Source organism: Crocodylus porosus, unplaced genomic scaffold (assembly GCF_001723895.1).
Source record: "Crocodylus porosus isolate Cpor-Errol unplaced genomic scaffold, CroPor_comp1, whole genome shotgun sequence".
NCBI lineage: Eukaryota > Metazoa > Chordata > Crocodylia > Crocodylidae > Crocodylus > Crocodylus porosus.
Window position 1 is genome coordinate 19,903,780 of NW_017728948.1, and position 18,456 is coordinate 19,922,235.

The following is an 18,456-nucleotide window of genomic DNA, read 5'->3' on the forward strand; positions in this document are numbered from 1 at the left end:
TGTGGCCTTACCAAGGCCGAGTACGAGGGGAGAATGACGTCCCGGGATTTGCTCGAGAAGCGTCTATGGATGCAAGCCAGTGTTTTGGTTTGCATAGTTTGCACCTATGATAAATTATCCAGAAATGTAATAGAAAATAATCTGTTGTGCTGCCTTCCTTAAGGTATTAGGTAGGTATTAGATTAGGTACATTAAATAGCTTCTGGATTTTCTACCCTGTATTTGAACTGCATTTCGCTAGAGAGCAAATTAATCCCATAATAGCTTGCTTAACTGTTTTATACTTTACTATTTTTTTTTGTCTGTAACTCCTTGCAACTTAGGATTTTAAAGTACTTTACCAGCATTGTTTATCAAGTTATTTTAAGAGGCTTTTATCCCAAGTTTTTTTAGGTGATAAATTGGGGCACATAAAAGTTACTGGGGCACAGCCCTGTCTGGAAATGAGCTTGTAAACACAGACTCTGAATCTCTACTTGTTTCATATAAATTTCGTCAGTTTACAGCTAAAGCGAATGGCAGCGTTCTTTGCATGCTCAGTCGTCAGGTTGTTCTCTTTCTGACTCAGATATCCCCAAGCATTAAGACAATAAGGCCTTTACAATCTTATTTTCACCATAGGTTTTCTTTTACTTCAGTGTGAAACTTGGAATGGCTTTGCTTAAAACGATCATTTTCAGGCTGCGTACACTTTCAAATAATCTGGGAGAATTCTCCCAGGTTTTTTTTTTTCCAGGTAGAAAAATGTATCCAGAGCTGTGTGTACGGATACTCGAATGTTGAGGCCCCAAAGGATGGAGAGCTTGTAGTGCTGACGCTGCAGCAGCAGGGCAGGCAGGCAGGAGGTGGCGCCCTGTGCACACATCTCAGCATGTTACTCTGAAGACTGTTAGTCTGCCTGGCAAAGGGAGTCCCGAGTGGCTGATTTAGACTGCCCATGGTTAGCCAGTTTCCCTACAGCACAATGCGGGGGTTGTGAAGGAGACATGTTCTGCTCTCTACACTGTCTCCTGGGGGTACAGGGGATGCTGGAGAACTATGTTTTCTTCTGAGAGAAGCCACAGCGTTTACTGGCATTTTCTCCCCCAGGCTAAACTCTCCTGGTAGTGATTTAACCTCGGTAGTTCTTGGGTTATTTTTCTCCTACAGCAGCCATTTTTGTTGTAGGGGAAAAACTCCTGAATATCTGTGCACTTGTGGTAGCACCGACCAAGGGAAACTTAGTCTGTGTCTGTGGCTTCAATCAGGGTGCCACCATGCCATGAGATGGCGTAGAATCCTTTTAAGAGTCCGGGGGATGCTGCACAATATTAGCATTGCTGATGTGCAAGCACCTACACCGTTCACAAGATAAATACAGAGGCCATGTCCACATGAACATGGATGGTTTTTTCCCTGGGGACAAGTGTGCCGCTGCTACTTGTCCCCAGGGCACGCTAGTGCCACGCACCCTCTAGCATGCAGCAGGTTACCCTGGGTGGGGTAGGGGAGGCTGGGGGGCAGCAACTGTGCTGGCCTCAGCAGCCTTGCCTGGGGCTTCAGGGAGCTGCAGCCATGGTGCTTCTGCAGGTGGGAGTCTGACTAGCAGCCAGAGCATAGCTCCGGCCAGCCAGGGTCTGGTACTGAGCAGTGCGCACTGCCACCACATGCATTGCCCTGCTTTTTTTTTGCCATGGATCTCCCAGGGTCAAAAAACCCCCTGCACTGCAAGGTAGCAGTGTGGGGGAATGCCTGCACATGCAGTGTTTGGTGCTACATACTGCGAGTCCACACTTGTCTGGATGTAGCCAAATGATTTCAAATAGGAATCCATGTTAAAAACTTTCTGACATGCTGTGATCTTTCTGAATTCTTTACAGCAGATAAATGGCTCTAAAATTTTTCCATGGTCAAAACAAAGAAAGTGAAAGCCGAGTATTAAAACATCCACCTTTGGAAACGTATTTAAATTAGTAGAGGTCGAGCACTGCAGTCTGAAGTAGTAGCTGCATCCAAGGGCTGTTTGGGTTGCATAGGCAGTTTTTACTGGGGGGGAGGGGAGCAGAGGAAGGTATGAGACCTTGGTGTTTCTAGCAACAATGTGATGCCTAAAGCTACAATACAGAGCTGTCCCAGAATACTCCTTTCACAGAACTGTATGATCCAGTTGCCATATATAGCAATTGTCTTCCTGGTAATAACACAGGACAGGATGTGTGGGGGTTGTTCTGGCCGACTGTCAGATGGAATTTAAAAGGGGATATATATATATGGACTAAAATCAGTCTTGTTGACTGCTAGCTCCATTACAGTCCTCTTCCCCACCCTCTCCTCCCCAGTATCCCTGACCAGCAGCAATAAAGAGAGATTTTTTTTTCTTTAATTTTATTTTACTTCAGCCTGGAAGTGAACTGCAAAGAGCAAATGAAAGCTAAGAAAAGGCATTTACTGAGAGAGGCTATGAGAAGTGCCTTGAGGCAAAAAAGTTGAGGGAAGGATCAAAGAAAAGACAATTGAGGAGGTACTTGACAGTGGTCTCTAAAATGACGTGTGGCATAGAGGAAGTAAATAGAGATTTACCATGTGCCATCTTTCACAGTGCTACAAGGGAGGTGTTGTTTTTTTCATTCAGCATGTAAATGCCTTGTGGAATTCATTGCCACAAGATGTTGTAGAGGTTGGCAATTTAAGTTCAAAAGAGGATTCAACATTTTAATGGAGAAAAGGTCTATCATTAAGCATGATTACGGGCTGCAGCCTCCAAATAAGGACTTCTTAGGCCTCTAAATACTAGCAGCAATAAGGAAAGAGGAGGAGGGGACAGATCAGTCTGCATGGGCCCCACATAAATACCCTTCCTCCTTAGCATCTGCTTTCTGCCACTGTAAGGTGCAGGATACTGGGCTAGATAATGGACCTGTGGTCTGACTAGAAGTATTACTGGGTTTTTTTCCAGTTCAAGCTGAGATTCTCATGCATTCATATGACTCCAGGAGGTGGGACTGTAGGAATACTGCGGAAGTCTAGGAACCTTCCAATAAAATCATGTGAGCTGGCAGCACACATGGCCTGTTTTATACTCAGAGTTTTGAGTAAGAACTATGAGCATGTGAGATCAGCATTATAATGACAAGTTTCTGCAAACTTAATTATAGAGGGTGCACTTATTCCGTATTGGAGCATATTTTGTCTCATGGAGGCATTTAAGTACAATTTCACACTAGATGTATATCAAACATTAATTTTGCACACGGGGATTGATGCACTAGCCAGTGAATCACTTGTACCAAAAATATTCCTATAAATTAATTCTTGAATGTGCCTTTGCTTCAAATTCAGACATGAAAGCCACTTGATGGTGTGCCATTTTTTTAAATCAAAATTTAATTACAACCCAAGAAAACACACAAGGAAAGCTTTTTCTTAAATATGTGAGGTATGACAAGAACAGTATTTACTCGAGTGCATGACTTTGCACATAGTACTCTGTGATTGCTGCCAAATCATTTCCCTCTGTTCTGTCTGTAACTTCTATTACTCTTTGCCTCTGCCAAAATTAACTAACTGTGTGGTGTGAGCAGATGCTGAAAACATGAGCCATTGTATCAGGGTCATGCAGGAGACAGGAATGAATGTTCCCAGAAACCGAGTAGTCAAATTTCTTACAAATAAAACACAAATGCATTTCCACTGAACTGAAGCAAAGAGGGGGGAAAAATCTCTCAAAAATATATGATAAATTCATTTTCAGGGGAAGCAGGATTGACCTTACCTGAATGTGTAAATGGTACATTTCCCCACATGATGATCTTTTTACTGTGGAAAAAGTTTAACTGGAATGCATAGTCGAAAAGCAGAGAGGAAAAAATCTGACTAAGTTATATCCATCCCTGTTCTTGCTGCCAAAGTTATTGATAAGTGGTGTTCACAAAACATGATGAAAAAGAGAGAGAGGAAGAGTTGAAGCCGGACTTCAAGATGGAGATTGCATGGGTAATGTATGGTCTAGCAACTGTATCTGAGATGGGCCCTGGGCATGAGACATTGTTTAAGATCCAAATACGAGACTCTGGAAGCCTGAGTTTATTTCAGTGCTTTGTAGCACAGTTTCTGTGAGATTGGAGTGAGTCACTTAATTTTTCTGATCCTTACTTCGTCTTTGGTAAAATGGGGTTGCTGGTACTATCTTTCCTCTTGGGGATGTCTCATGGATAAATTCTTTTAAATTGTGATGTGCTCAGATGGTACAACAATAGTACTATATAAACTATGAGGTCAACTCTTAAAATGGAGTTACAGAATTACATTACTCAGTGCCATCTTTGTTGTGTCTTAATGGTTTCCATATTGGATTTGCTCACTTTACAGAGAAACACTTCTAAGTCAGCCAGAAGAAACTGGGACCTAAAAATTAAGTTAGCGTTCCTATTTATGGACTTCCTATGGGAGTGAATGTTCTGTGGACCAAGTGCTGCTATCAGCTAAAAAATAAGTGAGGTCACAAGCCCAACTAATGGTAAAATTTGCCCTAGAATTGGAACTGGGTTCACAGGTCTCAGGCAGAACAGAAAACCCTGTTCTTTCTTGGCTGAGTTGGGTCTTCTGTGCTAATGGTGCAAAGGACAGTAAAACCACGTATTTTTAGCCGTGTGACTTGGAGGACATGCAGGGGGTAGATCTGTTAATTAAGAAGGTGCTTTTTACATAGTGGTTTTTCTTGACGTAACTTGAGAACAGCTGTTCCTTTATACTCCACAAGTAGTGTGCCTATCAGTACCAGATACCACAGGCTGAAGTATGGTAGGCAGCCCCACCTAGGAGCTAAAACCAAACAGTGTCTCTAGCGACAACAAGATATAAAAAACCCTCATCCCTTCATAGAGCCCATCAGATTTATGAAAAAGTATCTCCTTCTGTAAATTGTACTCTGTTGGGTTTCCTTCAATATTTCAAAGACATACCATAATTCACATTTCATAAAATATATTTAAATTGACGTGGTTCATTGCTTCTTTGTCGGTGTCACTGGTAAAATGTTATACAATTAATATGAAAAAATACTAACCACACACTCAACAGCATCAGAGAGAGATCAGTAATTTGGCCAGCACATCATTATTTCTTCATTAAGAAAAGGAGCAGCTGGGTAGTGTATTAGGCAGAAGTGTTGTCCTTTGGCTTTGGGGACCTTGGATTGCATCCCATTTTTTAGTCATAATGAAATTAATTTGGTGGTGTCAGCTGAGTTCACGTTGCAAAACTACCACACAGAAATCAGCAGTTCTGGCAGTTTTTTTTATTCAGGAGAGACTTGGAGCTTAGCTAGTCTAGAAACTGAAACCTTTCACCTCTAGACATTATGGCTCCTCCAGGTCATTCATGAAATAACTTAGTGAGGCAATGTGGAGAAGCTCACGCAGTGGCAGCTTGCCCAACACATTGCCTATGGATAAAGAGAATGATTTCCACAAGGCTGCTATTTTAACTATCAGGAGAGCATATACTCATATGATTCATCTTGAATAAAGATGCTTTTCCAGTGAAATATAACTTTCTTTTTTTTACTTGTTTGTCAACGAAGCCATTTTGCATTTCTTTAAAGGTAATAAAAGAAGTTTGCAACAACTGTACAGGAGCTATAGACTCAGATGGACCATCATCTAGCTCACCAGTACACAAGACAGAACTGGAAAAGGTATGTTACAAAAGATGACTGCAAAGATAAGTTCATGGTGATTCCTTATGCAAGCACCAGTAATGACTCCACAGATCTAGTTGTCTTGCTGTTGCTCCTAAAGGAGGACTCTAATGAATTACTGGATTCAGTTTTCAAATTCGGCACAATTACTTATTAATTACCAAATCTAAGATACCCTGAGTTTAAGGTGACCCCCTGCCCCACCCCACCCCAGTGATTAGATTCTATATATTGAAAATGTATAAGTTTAATATTACTTCCCAGATATAGAATCTAATTATCAGAGGGTCGTCTTAAACCTGCCACCCCTTCTCTCCCCTCTTCCCCCCCTACAGGAGGGAAAGCAGTGGCTGAGGGGATCAGGTGGCCTCCTTGTTCTCTGCCCTCCCCCACATCCCCCTACAGGCTTCCTCCCCCACCACTGGCACCCCACTCCCTAGTCTCTACCTCTTCCCCCCACTCCCCAACATTTCTGCCTCTTCCTCTCTGCTCCCCACAGTCTCTGCCTCTTTCCTTCTCCCATTCTTCCCCTTACTGTCAGATGCTGCTCGGACTCTGCTCCCCCACAGTGCACAGCACATGGAAGAACAGCCCCTGCTGGGCCACGCAGTAGTACCAGCGCTGCTGATTGTCCATGCAGGGGAAAGAGTTTCCAAGTGCTCTGTACCCAGGACAGAATTCAGCCCAACCCAGAGCCGAGCTGCCCCTGACAGCAAGGCAGCGGGGAGGGAGCAGAGATGAGGCGGAAGCTGCGGAGGGCAAGCACAGAATAGAAGAGGCAGGTCTGACTCTTGCCCCAACTTGGCATTAGGGTCAGTCAGAGCTGAAGCAGCTATCTGCCCCCGCCCCCCCCCCAACTCCCCACCCCCATATGCATGCAAATCTAAGACAAGGGACTTTTTTCCCATGCTGATTGGGGGAAAATACCTAATTTTAGATTCAAGTAAATACAGTACATGTTTATCTGTATAATATCATAAATGAAATAAGTGTTTTATCCTTTAACTTTTTCAAGGGAAAAAATATTTAAATCCTTCATTTTAAAATTGTTCCCCCACCCTGTAACATCTCAGACACCACATGCATTTAAAATGAAAGACATTCCTTGGTAGCCAGGCACTACTAAATCAGTTTGGTAAAAGTTAGGCAGCTGACCAAGGAAATGGTTGAAGTGTTGGGGGAATTACAGATATGCACTTTTGCTAGAACCTCTATGGCAGTGCTGTTCAACTTAAAAGTAGCTGGGGGCTGAATGCCCCATGGGCTGAACCAGCAGGGGCCAGTGTCTGTGGGCCACTCCAGGGTGAGCCATAGGCCTCCTCTGTCGCACGCTACATGGATGCCCCCCTTCTTGTATTACAAGGGTGCTCCTCTCTGTACCACAGCCCTGCGTTTTTCACCCACACTCCCACGTTCACTGCTGCACCATTCACCTGAGCCTCCCAACATTGCTGTACAGCATGCCTGTGCAGGCACTCCTGTATTGTTGCACTGTGCACTTCCCTCATCATTCATGTCCCTCCCTAACCCTCAGCTCCCCTGGCCATGCTACACTGTGCTACCTGCCTCCTGGGCCAGGGACAGGCAGTGAAAGGTGGAGAAAAAAGAGGGAGCCCAAAGACTCTGGCTGCTGTTGCAGAAGCCTAGGAGGCTGCAACTTAACCCTGTGGGCTGCCTGTTGGACAGGGCTGCTCTACAGGATGTAAACAACAGAAAATCTGCATAGGAGTACATGGAGGTGACATACTGGGTTGCCTTGGGATTACAGAGAGCAGGAACAACCCTTAAAGAACAACCCTGGCATACAGCAGTAATACTTACAACCTTTCTTCAAGGACTTGTGCCTCAGCAGAGAGACACTTGATTACTCTGACATGGTTGCCTTGGATTCAGGAATCATCAAGGCACGAGAACATAAATAAAGGAGGAGAGGAACTCCACAGGGAGGTATCAATCCACCAAAAATTAACAGGGCAGCACTGTTCTAGGCTCCTGGTCTGCAAGAGCATCCATGTGAGCAGGCCCATTCACTGTAAGACCATGACCCTTTTTATTGTGCATCAGTTCCTGGTTCCTTTAAATGTAATGTTTAAAAGTTCTTCTGAATAGGATTTGACCTCAAGAGACTGGGTCAAACTCCCCTCTATCAGTGTATTGGCATCAGTGTCAAACCATGCATATGCAGCTTCTCAAGGAATTCTGGGGCTGCCACCAAGAAATAAGCACCTACCCTGCCTGCATCAGTGCTGTAAATTAGATAATGTATGCTGATCAGAGCAGCCCTTGGCACATGCCTCAGTGCCATGATTAGGCTCTCCATTTGTAGGGTCATTTCTGTGAATAGAGAACTCTATCATAGTGCTGGGGCATGTACTCAGGCTGTCCGTGCTGCCTGCATTTTGGGCTTGGACTCGTGCGAAGCAGGCACAAGCAATGAGGGGCTTGTTGATTAGTGGCACTTTCAGGCTCATTCCAAAGTCCATAGAGACAAGAGCTGAACAGCAGAATTTGGCCCAGGATGACAACAAATATGTAGGTCTGAGTGTATTACTGAAAAATAGAATTAAACTCTAAAATGTTACAAAATAGCTATTCTCTAAAAATATGTGCCATAAACAAAACCATTGTTTTGCGGTTTAAAACCACAACCATTATGTTGTGTGGTATAAAACTTTTATTGGCTCTTATTGGGGATGATCTGCATAACTCATTTGTGCCTTCACCACTCTTGAGTAATATAGTCATCCCCAGTATAAATTTAATACCACACAGTCCCGTATTTCTTTCCCAACCATTACAGTTATTATTGGTGCTAAAAACTTAATTTTGTAGCCCTTTTTCTTGTATTATTCAAAGTACTGAAATGCTACCAATAGGAATGTATTTTACTTTCTTTATGGTGTTAATGTGTATCTGAAACGTTCATTAAAGAAATCAGTTCAAAGGTTTTTATAAATCTGGCATAGCTAGTTGTTATGGAACCCATAGATTAATAAACAGCAACATTTGAAATCTAGAAATACAAGAAAAATATGAATAACGTAATTCATTTTAAACAAATTAGTCTGTTCCTTTTAAACAGATATATTTCACAACTTAGCCTTAATTGTGGGTAGGCTTTCCAGTGACAGCTTTTTTCTTAAGGTTTGTGCAGTGCCATAAAAAGACCAACCTGTGAAAAGAACTCTTGACTTATTTTATACTTGTCCTCAGAATAAATTAGTGAATAGTATGTGCTTTATCTCTTAATAAGCATAATTTTAAATGGCCAAATAATGTGTCATGAGTCCATTTTGAATATATGCAAAATAACCTGTTTTTCTTTATTCATGTAGAAATTGTCTTCTGAGAGGCCAAGTTCAGATGGGGAGGGTGCTATAGAAAATGGAATCACTGCTATCTGTAATGGAAAAGAACAAGGTGAATATTTGATGAAGAGCATTTTCCAGTGTTTGTTAAATAATTAATAAAAACATTGTTTCTTTTATGGTTTAGGACAGAGGCATACGATGTACAGCCTATGGAACAACAGCATGTGGCCTTTGGGGCTTCTGAACAGAGTGGGAATTTGAGGGCAGAACCTGACACTAGTATCTGGAGGGCAGAGCTCTACTGGGGACATGTTTCAACCTCTGCTGAAACATGTCTGTGTTAACCCTTGCAGCTCCCTGATGCTGCTTGCTCTACCACCAGAAATGAGTCCAGATTTGGGCTGCAAGGAGCCACACAGTCCAGATCCAGCCTGCGTGGCCAAGTGAATTTGATGCCTCTGATTGAGGCACTAGGTAGAAATGTTTTTAAATACTGCTGTTAGTGTTTAGCTTTATCTTAAGTACTTATCTTGAAATTTAAGTACTTATCTTGAAATTCAAACTATGCCAAGTCTAAGTTACTAAATATTTCACACTTGTGGAATTCAGGGTATATCCATTCTATTTCAGAGTCTCCCTCTGCATAAAAGTGATGTAACTGATAGCAGAATCAGATCCAGTATCTAAACTGGATTTTTCGTATATTCATAAAACAGACTTCGTTATGGGGACATTTAGCCAACTATGTGTAGGGTTTTCCCCTAGGTGCATATATAATTTTAAACAGGAAAAGTGTCATAGAATTTTACAAGGAAAGACAAGAATCATATATGCTAAATTACTTTAAAATGATGTACTCCACATTAGAGCCATAAAGTTTATTCCCAGTTCTTATATTCCAAACAGAGGGACTTTCCAAATCTAATGGCAATTTTGCCTGACCTAAATCTACAAAATCAATCCCCAGCTGATCCCTTTTCTGGTGAAAGAAAACAATTCTGTACATTTGTTAGAGCAACCTAGTTAAATAGTCAGCTTGAAGTATATAGATATTTTTGTTCAAATGACCAAAATTAACTTAATCAACACTGCTTTGCGGCTGGCAAAATAAAAAGGTGATGTAAGCTGCACTGGAACACAGTTTTATCAACACTGGTTTTTGGGCAAGTACTGCATCTTTTTTTCTTGACTCAAGTGGACTGCCTTTTATTATAGGTGATTTGGTTCATGATCTTTGCCATCTTCCTACTTCCCTCTACCAGCAGATTCTATATCAGTCTCTCAGACATAAAGATCTTTATACCACAATCAAGAGTGCAGAGAGAAGTAGTTAACTATGGCTGTGGTCAGTCTGTTCTAAAAGGAGAAGGATTTGCCAATCGGGAGCATGCTTTAGCGGGACCAATAAAGGGGTTCACTAGAGGTGCAATGATATATCAGTTGCCTATTGGATAGGTACCAATAAAAGGAGAAGTGACATTATTGGCTATTGGCATTTTTTGACCACTGTAGCCCCTAATGTTTACCAATAACTATGCCTTCTGGGCTTGGGCCCTTGACACCTGGGTTCCCTCTCTCCTTTTGGGACGGGGTTCACAAATGCCTAGGTTCCCTTGGGAAATGGTGGGTTTCTCCTTGCAGGAGGGGAAGGGGCATGGGTAAGGGAAGGGGCTGGGGGGTGCAGATTGAGGCCCCCACAGTTAGGACTGGGGGGCAGTGCCCAGGCAGGGCAGTGCATGGGACCCAGGGCCAGAGCGGGGAGTGGGACAGAGCCATGAGCAGCTCGTCCATGGGATGGGGGGGCTCCCCACCACTATGTGGACCCTCCAGGGGAGGCATGGAGGGGCATGTGCCTCCCCCTCATATTTGTGTGTGAGGTGGATGCGGGCTGCCTGCTGTGGGCTTGGGGCTCTCTATTCTGCTGCCTTTCCCTCAGGAGCCCCATGCCAGCTGCATGCCCCCTGCCTGCCTGGCAGCAGTGGGGGCGATGAGTTGTGCAGCTGGGCAGGCAGGGAGCACGTGGCTGGCGTAGGGCTCCTGGAGCAAAGGCAGCAGAACGGAGAGCCCCAGACCCACAGCAGGCAGCCCGCATCTGCCCTCACCACACTCGGCTCTGCTCCACTTAAGTGTCCCCATGCTTAAAAATGGTGGTGGCAGGCCTAGAACTAAAGCTCATTCAACGAGTTATAGTTCAAGCACCACTTTTAAGTGCTGGGATGCTGATACATGTGACGCAGGAGGCTGCTGAAATATGCCCCCAAAAATGGTTTTTTTTATGTTAGTTAAATCTGGTTAAAAAACAGCTATTGGTATCAGTGCACCCCTAGAAAATCTTTATTAGTACACACCTATGATTCACTTACTTTTTCCCCCAAATCACCCCTTTAAAATAGGGATGCATTTCTTAAGTGGAGAAAGTAATTTTTCTTCTCTGAACGGGTTAACATTGTACGCTACCCCTCCTGTTTGCTGTCTGCAAGAGAAGCTGGCAGCCACCTGGCAACATAGCCTCTCCATGAAGAAGCCAACTGTAGGCAGTGACCCGGAAAGATCTTTGGTTTTTTTCTGTATTCCAAAAAAAAAGTGTGCATGTTATTTGGAGGTATATGGTATGCGAGAAGGTATGATAGTTGCATTACTTTAGGTTCCTTTTGTACTAGGATAGGAGTGGACAGATAAATTGGTTTTGGTAAGCTGTTACGGTTTACAACTTGGGTAATAGTTTCATCAGTTTATACACTCTGATTCCTAGAAACCAAATGATGTGATGGGCTTCCACAAACATTTTCACAAAATGACAGGAAGCATGAAGTATGGAAATACTGTAGCCATTCAAGACTATTGCAGCCATCGTGGTCTAATTGACCAGAATGAATGAACAGTGATTTTGAATGCCTGAATTGAGGCACTTCAAAGACCCTTGATTTTCAGAAGCTGATAAGCATGCCAGCTCTGAAAATCAAGACCCTTTAATGCTCCTAAACCAAGTAATTACTAGTTACTGTTGAAATCTTAGCCTTTATTTCTGTCACTGAAGACGAATGCAAATGGTGACATTTAGTTCAAAATAACATTTCTGGGACCACTGAAAAATTTTAAGGGGTACCAGACAAATCATGGCTTTTTTTTATATTCAGTTTTAAACAACGAGAGCTGGGAAAATTGGAAAGCTCATTTAGCTACATGAGAAAAAACTAAATTCACTAGGCACCAGTTTCAAGTCCTGCCCAACAGAGTCACTGCCTACTTCACTCCAGGGGCAGCAAAGTGCAGCCTGTGGGCTGGATCAAGCCGTCGGTGGACTCCATTTCCCTGCCCATGTTGTTGTGGCCAGTTTCCATGGCTACCCATCAGTGGCAGGGCCATGACGGTGGGAGGGCAGGGTTTCCATGGAGACCGGCCCCAGCAGTGCTGGCAAGGCATGCAGCTGGGCGGGGAACTGCTTCAGGATCCGGGGAGGGGATCTTGTGGCAGTGAGTGTGACCCCAGCCTGGAGCAGAGCTCCTGCCTGGGGCATGTGGGTAGGAGATCGCAATTCTGCCCTGGCTCCTAACCAGGCTGTCACCGCTACAAAATCCCAGCCCTGGCCCCGGCGCAGTTCCCTGCTCAGCCGCTCACCCTGTTACCCCTGCTGGGGCTGGTCTCCATGGAAACCCTGGCCCTGCACTGTCACGTCACTGCCGCTGCTGGGGTCTCCATGCAAACCGGCCGCAGCAATGCAGGAATCAGCTGCTGGGAAATGGAGTCTGGCTGCATCTGTCGTTTTGCCCCACCCCTGTTGTAATCCCACGTTCACTCGTTTCTTGTTATGCTGTGGTGGAGGCGAAAAGAATTGTCTGTCTTATGTGTCGTAAGATCAGAGAATGCATTCCCTCAGCTGGAGGGAAGAGGCCGTATTTCTTCTACATTTCAGCTGAACGTCAGGATAGGACATCATGGGAAGTGACAAGGATATGTTCAGATCAGCTAGTTTAACTACCTGATCTTTATTCTGGGAGTACTCTTTCCACCTCACTGAGAGATGTTTCTCAATAGGGCAGCGTATTCCTCAATCACAAAAGTGCTTCCCTGCTCTAGATGTTGTTAAGCTGATGCTGTGTGGGTTAGCAACTTGTCTTCAGTCAAGTGCTGCCTTCTGCTGTTTCTTTATGCTCACAGGGCTGCGAGCAAATGTTGTCCCCAGATCTCTGAGAGTTCATTGCACGTAGGGAAAGTAAAATATTAGTTGAGATCATTCTTTGCAGTTGTGGGAGCAAGATTTAGCCCTTTGTTTTCACATGCAGATAGTTACTTTACTACTGTTTGTCTATAACTCACTGTCCAGTTGAGAAAATACGATTCCCCTCCCCCCCCAGCTGCATATAATTAATGACAGATGCTCACAGAAGACGACAGTCAGACAGACAGAATTTCTAATGATTTTCCATGTTAATTAATAGCTAAAATACAGACCATATTATGGCTTTGATACTTTCTTAATTATTTCTCTTTTTTAGGTACATTCCTTACTGTAGGTGTTCAGTTCACATGGTTTATTCATTAGATGTTTTTCTAACATCAGTGTTTTACATTTCAGTTCGTGCTTTTCATGTGAACCTTTTGCTCAGTCTTTTTTGGCTCAGTTCACATTAGTTCACACCCATTGATGGTTGTTGTTCGTGTGCCTTGCAAGTTCCAATAAACTAAAATTCAGATAAATTTCATCAAAAACACTCAAGTTAATTCATCTCTTGTCAAATTTTAAATCGGCCAAAGTCAGTTTAAAAAAGGCCTGCGTTTGCAAGTTAACCCCGGCTGCAGATGAAACCTAGGATGGGTGAGTGATTCCCATCCCATTCTTGTTTTGCAGCTCAGCTCTTGTTTATTGGTTGTGTATGTTTAGTATTATTTTAAGTACATAAGTTAATAATAATATATTTTAAATCCCCTACAGTATAGATTATATCTCAATAAACTATTTTCCTTCCGCTTTGTCTGTTCCCTAAAATTGAGCACCAAATATTAGTGAGCACTAATCATTAGTTACCTTAAGTGATTTTAATTATTTCTTTGTAAAGAAAAGTTATCCTATACAGGAACTTTTCAAAATGACCCTTTTTGATCAGTGTAGCTTCCTTGATGTTCTCCCAGCAGCAAGAATGTGGAGCAGTGTAGAAGATGCATCTAGTTCATTGCCATTATATTTGCATGGCAGTCTTACCATATGTTGATCTGTTGATCTGTGTTTATATATTAATGCCATTATATTTTTAAAAATGAATGCATATTGTCCAGCTTTGTTTGTATTATATTCTAGATACAGTGGGTGTATCTATATGTGACACTACATTGCTGTCGCAAAGTGCTATGGCAATGTAGCATCTATGGGCACACACTGATGCTGTAGCTATGTCGCCATATTGATGTGCTCCTGCAATATAGTGCATTGCTACAGTAACTTAGCAGCTAAAAGTAACTGTGTGCAGTGTGCAAGGTGCAGTATGGACTGTACTGCACTATAATTTAGTACTTCCAGAAGGAAATATTAAATGATAGTTCAGTAACTGCATCACCATAGATGCACCAGTAGGTTCATCTACGTGTGCAATTCATGTGAAGCAATAAACTCTGTAGCAATTTCAGCTGGAGTATCTACACTGGAGCAGCAGCAATTTGAGCCAGGGCAAAGCAGGCCCCTGCCTGGCTGGGCTGACCAGGAGAAATTTATACCCCCCCCCCCAGTGCACATGTGTTTCTGCCCAGTTAAGTACTCTGGCAGTACTATCTTACAGCAGAGTTAATTAGTTTCCCATGCCTTAAAACTGGCACATGAGTAGACGGTGACACTTTACTACAGAGCTAGTTAGTCTACTCTGCAGTAAAGCCTATGTATAATTTAAATTTAGTGGGTACATCTACACAAGTATCCCATGGACTTTGCAGAATTAGATGGTTATTAGAGAGAAGTCATTATACTGGTAAATTTAAATGATGAACTTACTTTTTGGTGTTCCTGTCTTTCTGTATGCCATGTTTTTTAAAATGGTTTGAGCCTGTGAATTTAGCATTGCCATTACCAGGCTTGTGGGTATGTATCTCATGGTAGAAAAGAACTAGATTCTCTACGTCAAATTCTCACTCTAAGAATGAAGACCATTTTATGCATGCTTGTTTTTCTGTAGTGCAGATCCTTGTGTTTGATCCTTGTGCTCTCCTGCAATTGGTTTCATTTGTACATCCTAAGACATAAATATATTTGTTTTCTTGACAGTGAAGAGGAAAAAGAGTTCTAAGTCAGAGGCCAAGGGTACTGTAACTAAAGTAACAGGGAAAAAAATAACGAAGATCATTGGATTAGGAAAGAAAAAACCATCAACAGATGAACAGACCTCATCAGCTGAGGAAGATGTTCCAACATGTGGTAAGAGAGTTGGATCACTTTGTCTTGAGCTTTTGCTGCAACTAAAGCTTGATAGTACCCACCCCTAAGAGTAAGATTGCCCTGCTGTAAATTATTTTCATATTAAAGAAAGGTGAACCTAGACTGGAACAGATGCCAAGTAGGGATACTAGGATGATCTGGCAATTTACCATATAAGAGGAGACTAGAAAACCTTGGCTGGTTAAGACTCACAAACCAAAGGCTGAAATACGTTATCAAAGGGGTAAACACCAAGGAGTGAAAAGACTGTTAAATTAAGCCAGAGCCAACACAACAACAGACAAGAATCAATTGGTCACAAATAGATGTTACCTTGAAAATCAGAAGGATTTTCTTCACCCGGAGGGCAGTGAGGCTCTGCACTTGCTTTCTAAAAACATATTTACTTGTAAGATGAATCTTGGTTTGTTTATGAAAGGAAATATATGGCATGGGTATCTGGTATGTAGTCAGATAACTACTCCCCGCTGTGTGAGATTTCTCCCAAAATGTCATGACTCCCCAAATGTACCCATAGACAGATAATCTCAGCTTGTAGTATTTCTATACTTACCTACCTAGTATCGAGCAGTAAATGCTGTCTTAGTATTGTGCATAATATCAGGCTCAAATCAGTCCTGTGTCTAGGCATGAATATTTATATTACTAATAGGACTAATTACTAATAGAAGATCCTTTCTGGTCCTGTGTTCTTAAACTTGTACACATTGTGCAAAAGTTTGTAAGTTTATAAAATATGTTGTAGAACTTCTGCCCCTCCACTTACAGTCCTAATCTCAAGCCTTTCCTCTGGCTTTTGGTACCTTGAGATATATTATTAAGGAAATATTATATAAGGTAAGCACGTAAATTCAGCTGACGCTTACATCACTTTCTCTGCCATTTTGCATTTCTTTTGTTTAGAAGAAGAATTTCATCTAAATTGCATTTTTTTCTTCCCATATTTAAGATTCTGTATATTAACACTGACAGATTATGATTTTCCAACAACTCTGATTTTTCCAGGTCACTTTGCATTGTAGTCTTGTTCTGCTGTTTTCTTGCTGGTGCTCTGATTTTACTGACATGTCCAGATGGGAACACATCTGAGTTTTTAAGCCAAAGAAACAACCATAAAAGAAAGCCATGAAACAGATCAGCAAGGTTCAGAGGTGTAGAAAGGGATTGCCTTTTCTCTCTTGCCGGTCAGAAAAACCTCTGGCAACTGAGATATGATTGGGCGGCAATTGGCAGAAAGCAGACAGGCTTGATAGATGCTTGTCCATTGTGACAGAAATAGTTCTGCAGACCTCCTGGGAGCACTCTATAGATCACAGGTGGCCTACACATCACAGCTTGAGAATCACTTGTATAAGCAACCATTTATTAAATGTGTGTGTGTCAGCTGAATGCAGATCAACCAAAAAGAACAGCTGGAAAGCTGGAAAGCCTAGTCCAGCTAAACTGATGCCTTGCAGCATCTGGCTTCCATGGTTACTCAAACTTTGCAGAGCCTGGAAAGTTTGGTCAGTAGACCACTCTGTATTATGTTAAACATTTTGAGAAGGGAAATATATTTCTTCTGAATTAACTACAATCATATAATCTAATCTGTAGTATTTATAGTTAATGGAGCATCTAGAATGAAATGTAGCCATTTCTATTGTTTGTAACAGGCTCAACTCGGCTGTTTCTAGGCTTATTTTGAAAATGTATATTACCAATTATTTGCTTTGGTTGTTAGATGGCATTTTTGTGGATGATGTATTTTTGCGTTAGCTTGTTGTCATGTTTGTACATAAATATTAATGCGATACAATAAACTCCGGCCCAGTTCGTACCAGAGTTTATTGCTCCTAGGTGCAGCGTTTACAAGTGTGCCCATGCCCGCAGCACATTGAGCTGGGGTGGTATAGCTGGCAGGGAGCCCAGGAGGCCAGCCTGCCACCCCAGAGCTGCTCTGCCCCAGCTTAGTGTGCTGCAGAGGGACTGGCTGGGGCACAAGGGTGTTACAGGCATCCCTTGCACTGTCTACAAGGCTGGCCCTGGTCACTGTCTACATGTGCATTGTGGCAGAGTACATAACTCGCTGTGGGATAGCACTTGTGTCAGGCAATACTAACCTATGGCAGAGTTAATTAGTTTACTCTGGCCTAATAGTGCCATGTGTAAACTAGTTAAAAAGTTAGAAAGTTAAAATTAGAAACATTTACAAGGAAAAAGTTGAGTCCACTTTCTATTCAAGTGAAGGGTGATAGATTGGGAGGTCTTTTCAGAGAGGCACTGTGGGAAAAGAAAAAAGTGAGATTTGAGGAGGGTGGGGGGCAGCAATATCCACTAAATAGGCAAGCTGGCATATATATGAAGGATTTTTCATCTATAACGTTTGTATTATCTTGTGCAGCTATACAGAGTCTGGTTTAAGAGGAGAAGAGCATCTGGATATTGCTGGGAATCATAAATAGCCAAGATCAGGAGGTTGTGTACCACCTCTTTCTCTATGCAGTTTTATAGGCATGATGGCATCTTCCAGGATTTTCATATTTCAGACAAGTCCAGCTGGATCAAGCCTTGAAGTTAAATCTATGTAGCTGGAATAGAAACCTGGAGAAATTAAACTATAAGTCATCATGCTAATGAAAACCAAAGAGACAGCTGTCCAGTGTGATTAAGCGCTTTCCTCTTTGAGATCAAAATAAAAAATCTGATGTGTGATGGAAGATTATTCATTTCAGATAAATTTCATTCTGAAGAAGATGTCATTCAATCCTTTCCTCTTTTCATAGTCTATCTGGAAGTGAAAACACTCTTTATAAAATTCATGCAAGACATGTAATGGGGAGCAAAGCTAAAAGGTACTTTTTACTTCCAAGGTTGTTGGTTGTTGTTGTGTTGGCCTAAGGACATAGGCAGGCAAGGTTCTTTGGGTAGATGTGATATCTTTTATTAGACCAGTGAAATAGTTAGAAAAGTTTCATAGTTTCATAGTTTCTAGGGTCGGAAGGGACCTGAGCAGATCATCGAGTCCAACCCCCTGCCATGGCAGGAAAGAGTACTGGGGTCAAACG

The 18,456-nt window shown here is 42.4% G+C and overlaps 1 protein-coding gene across 3 annotated transcripts in view; it reads left to right on the forward strand.

Moving 5' to 3' along the window:
• The window catches only part of AFAP1 (actin filament associated protein 1), a 142,384-nt gene that overhangs the window by 85,584 nt on the left and 38,344 nt on the right, over nt 1–18,456 (forward strand). For all 3 annotated transcript variants that reach the window (XM_019552881.1, XM_019552880.1, XM_019552882.1), the window contains exons 7-9: nt 5,582–5,674; nt 9,013–9,097; nt 15,239–15,388. In XM_019552881.1, coding sequence (XP_019408426.1) covers nt 5,582–5,674; nt 9,013–9,097; nt 15,239–15,388 — 328 coding nt within the window. The remainder of the gene's footprint in view (nt 1–5,581; nt 5,675–9,012; nt 9,098–15,238; nt 15,389–18,456) is intronic.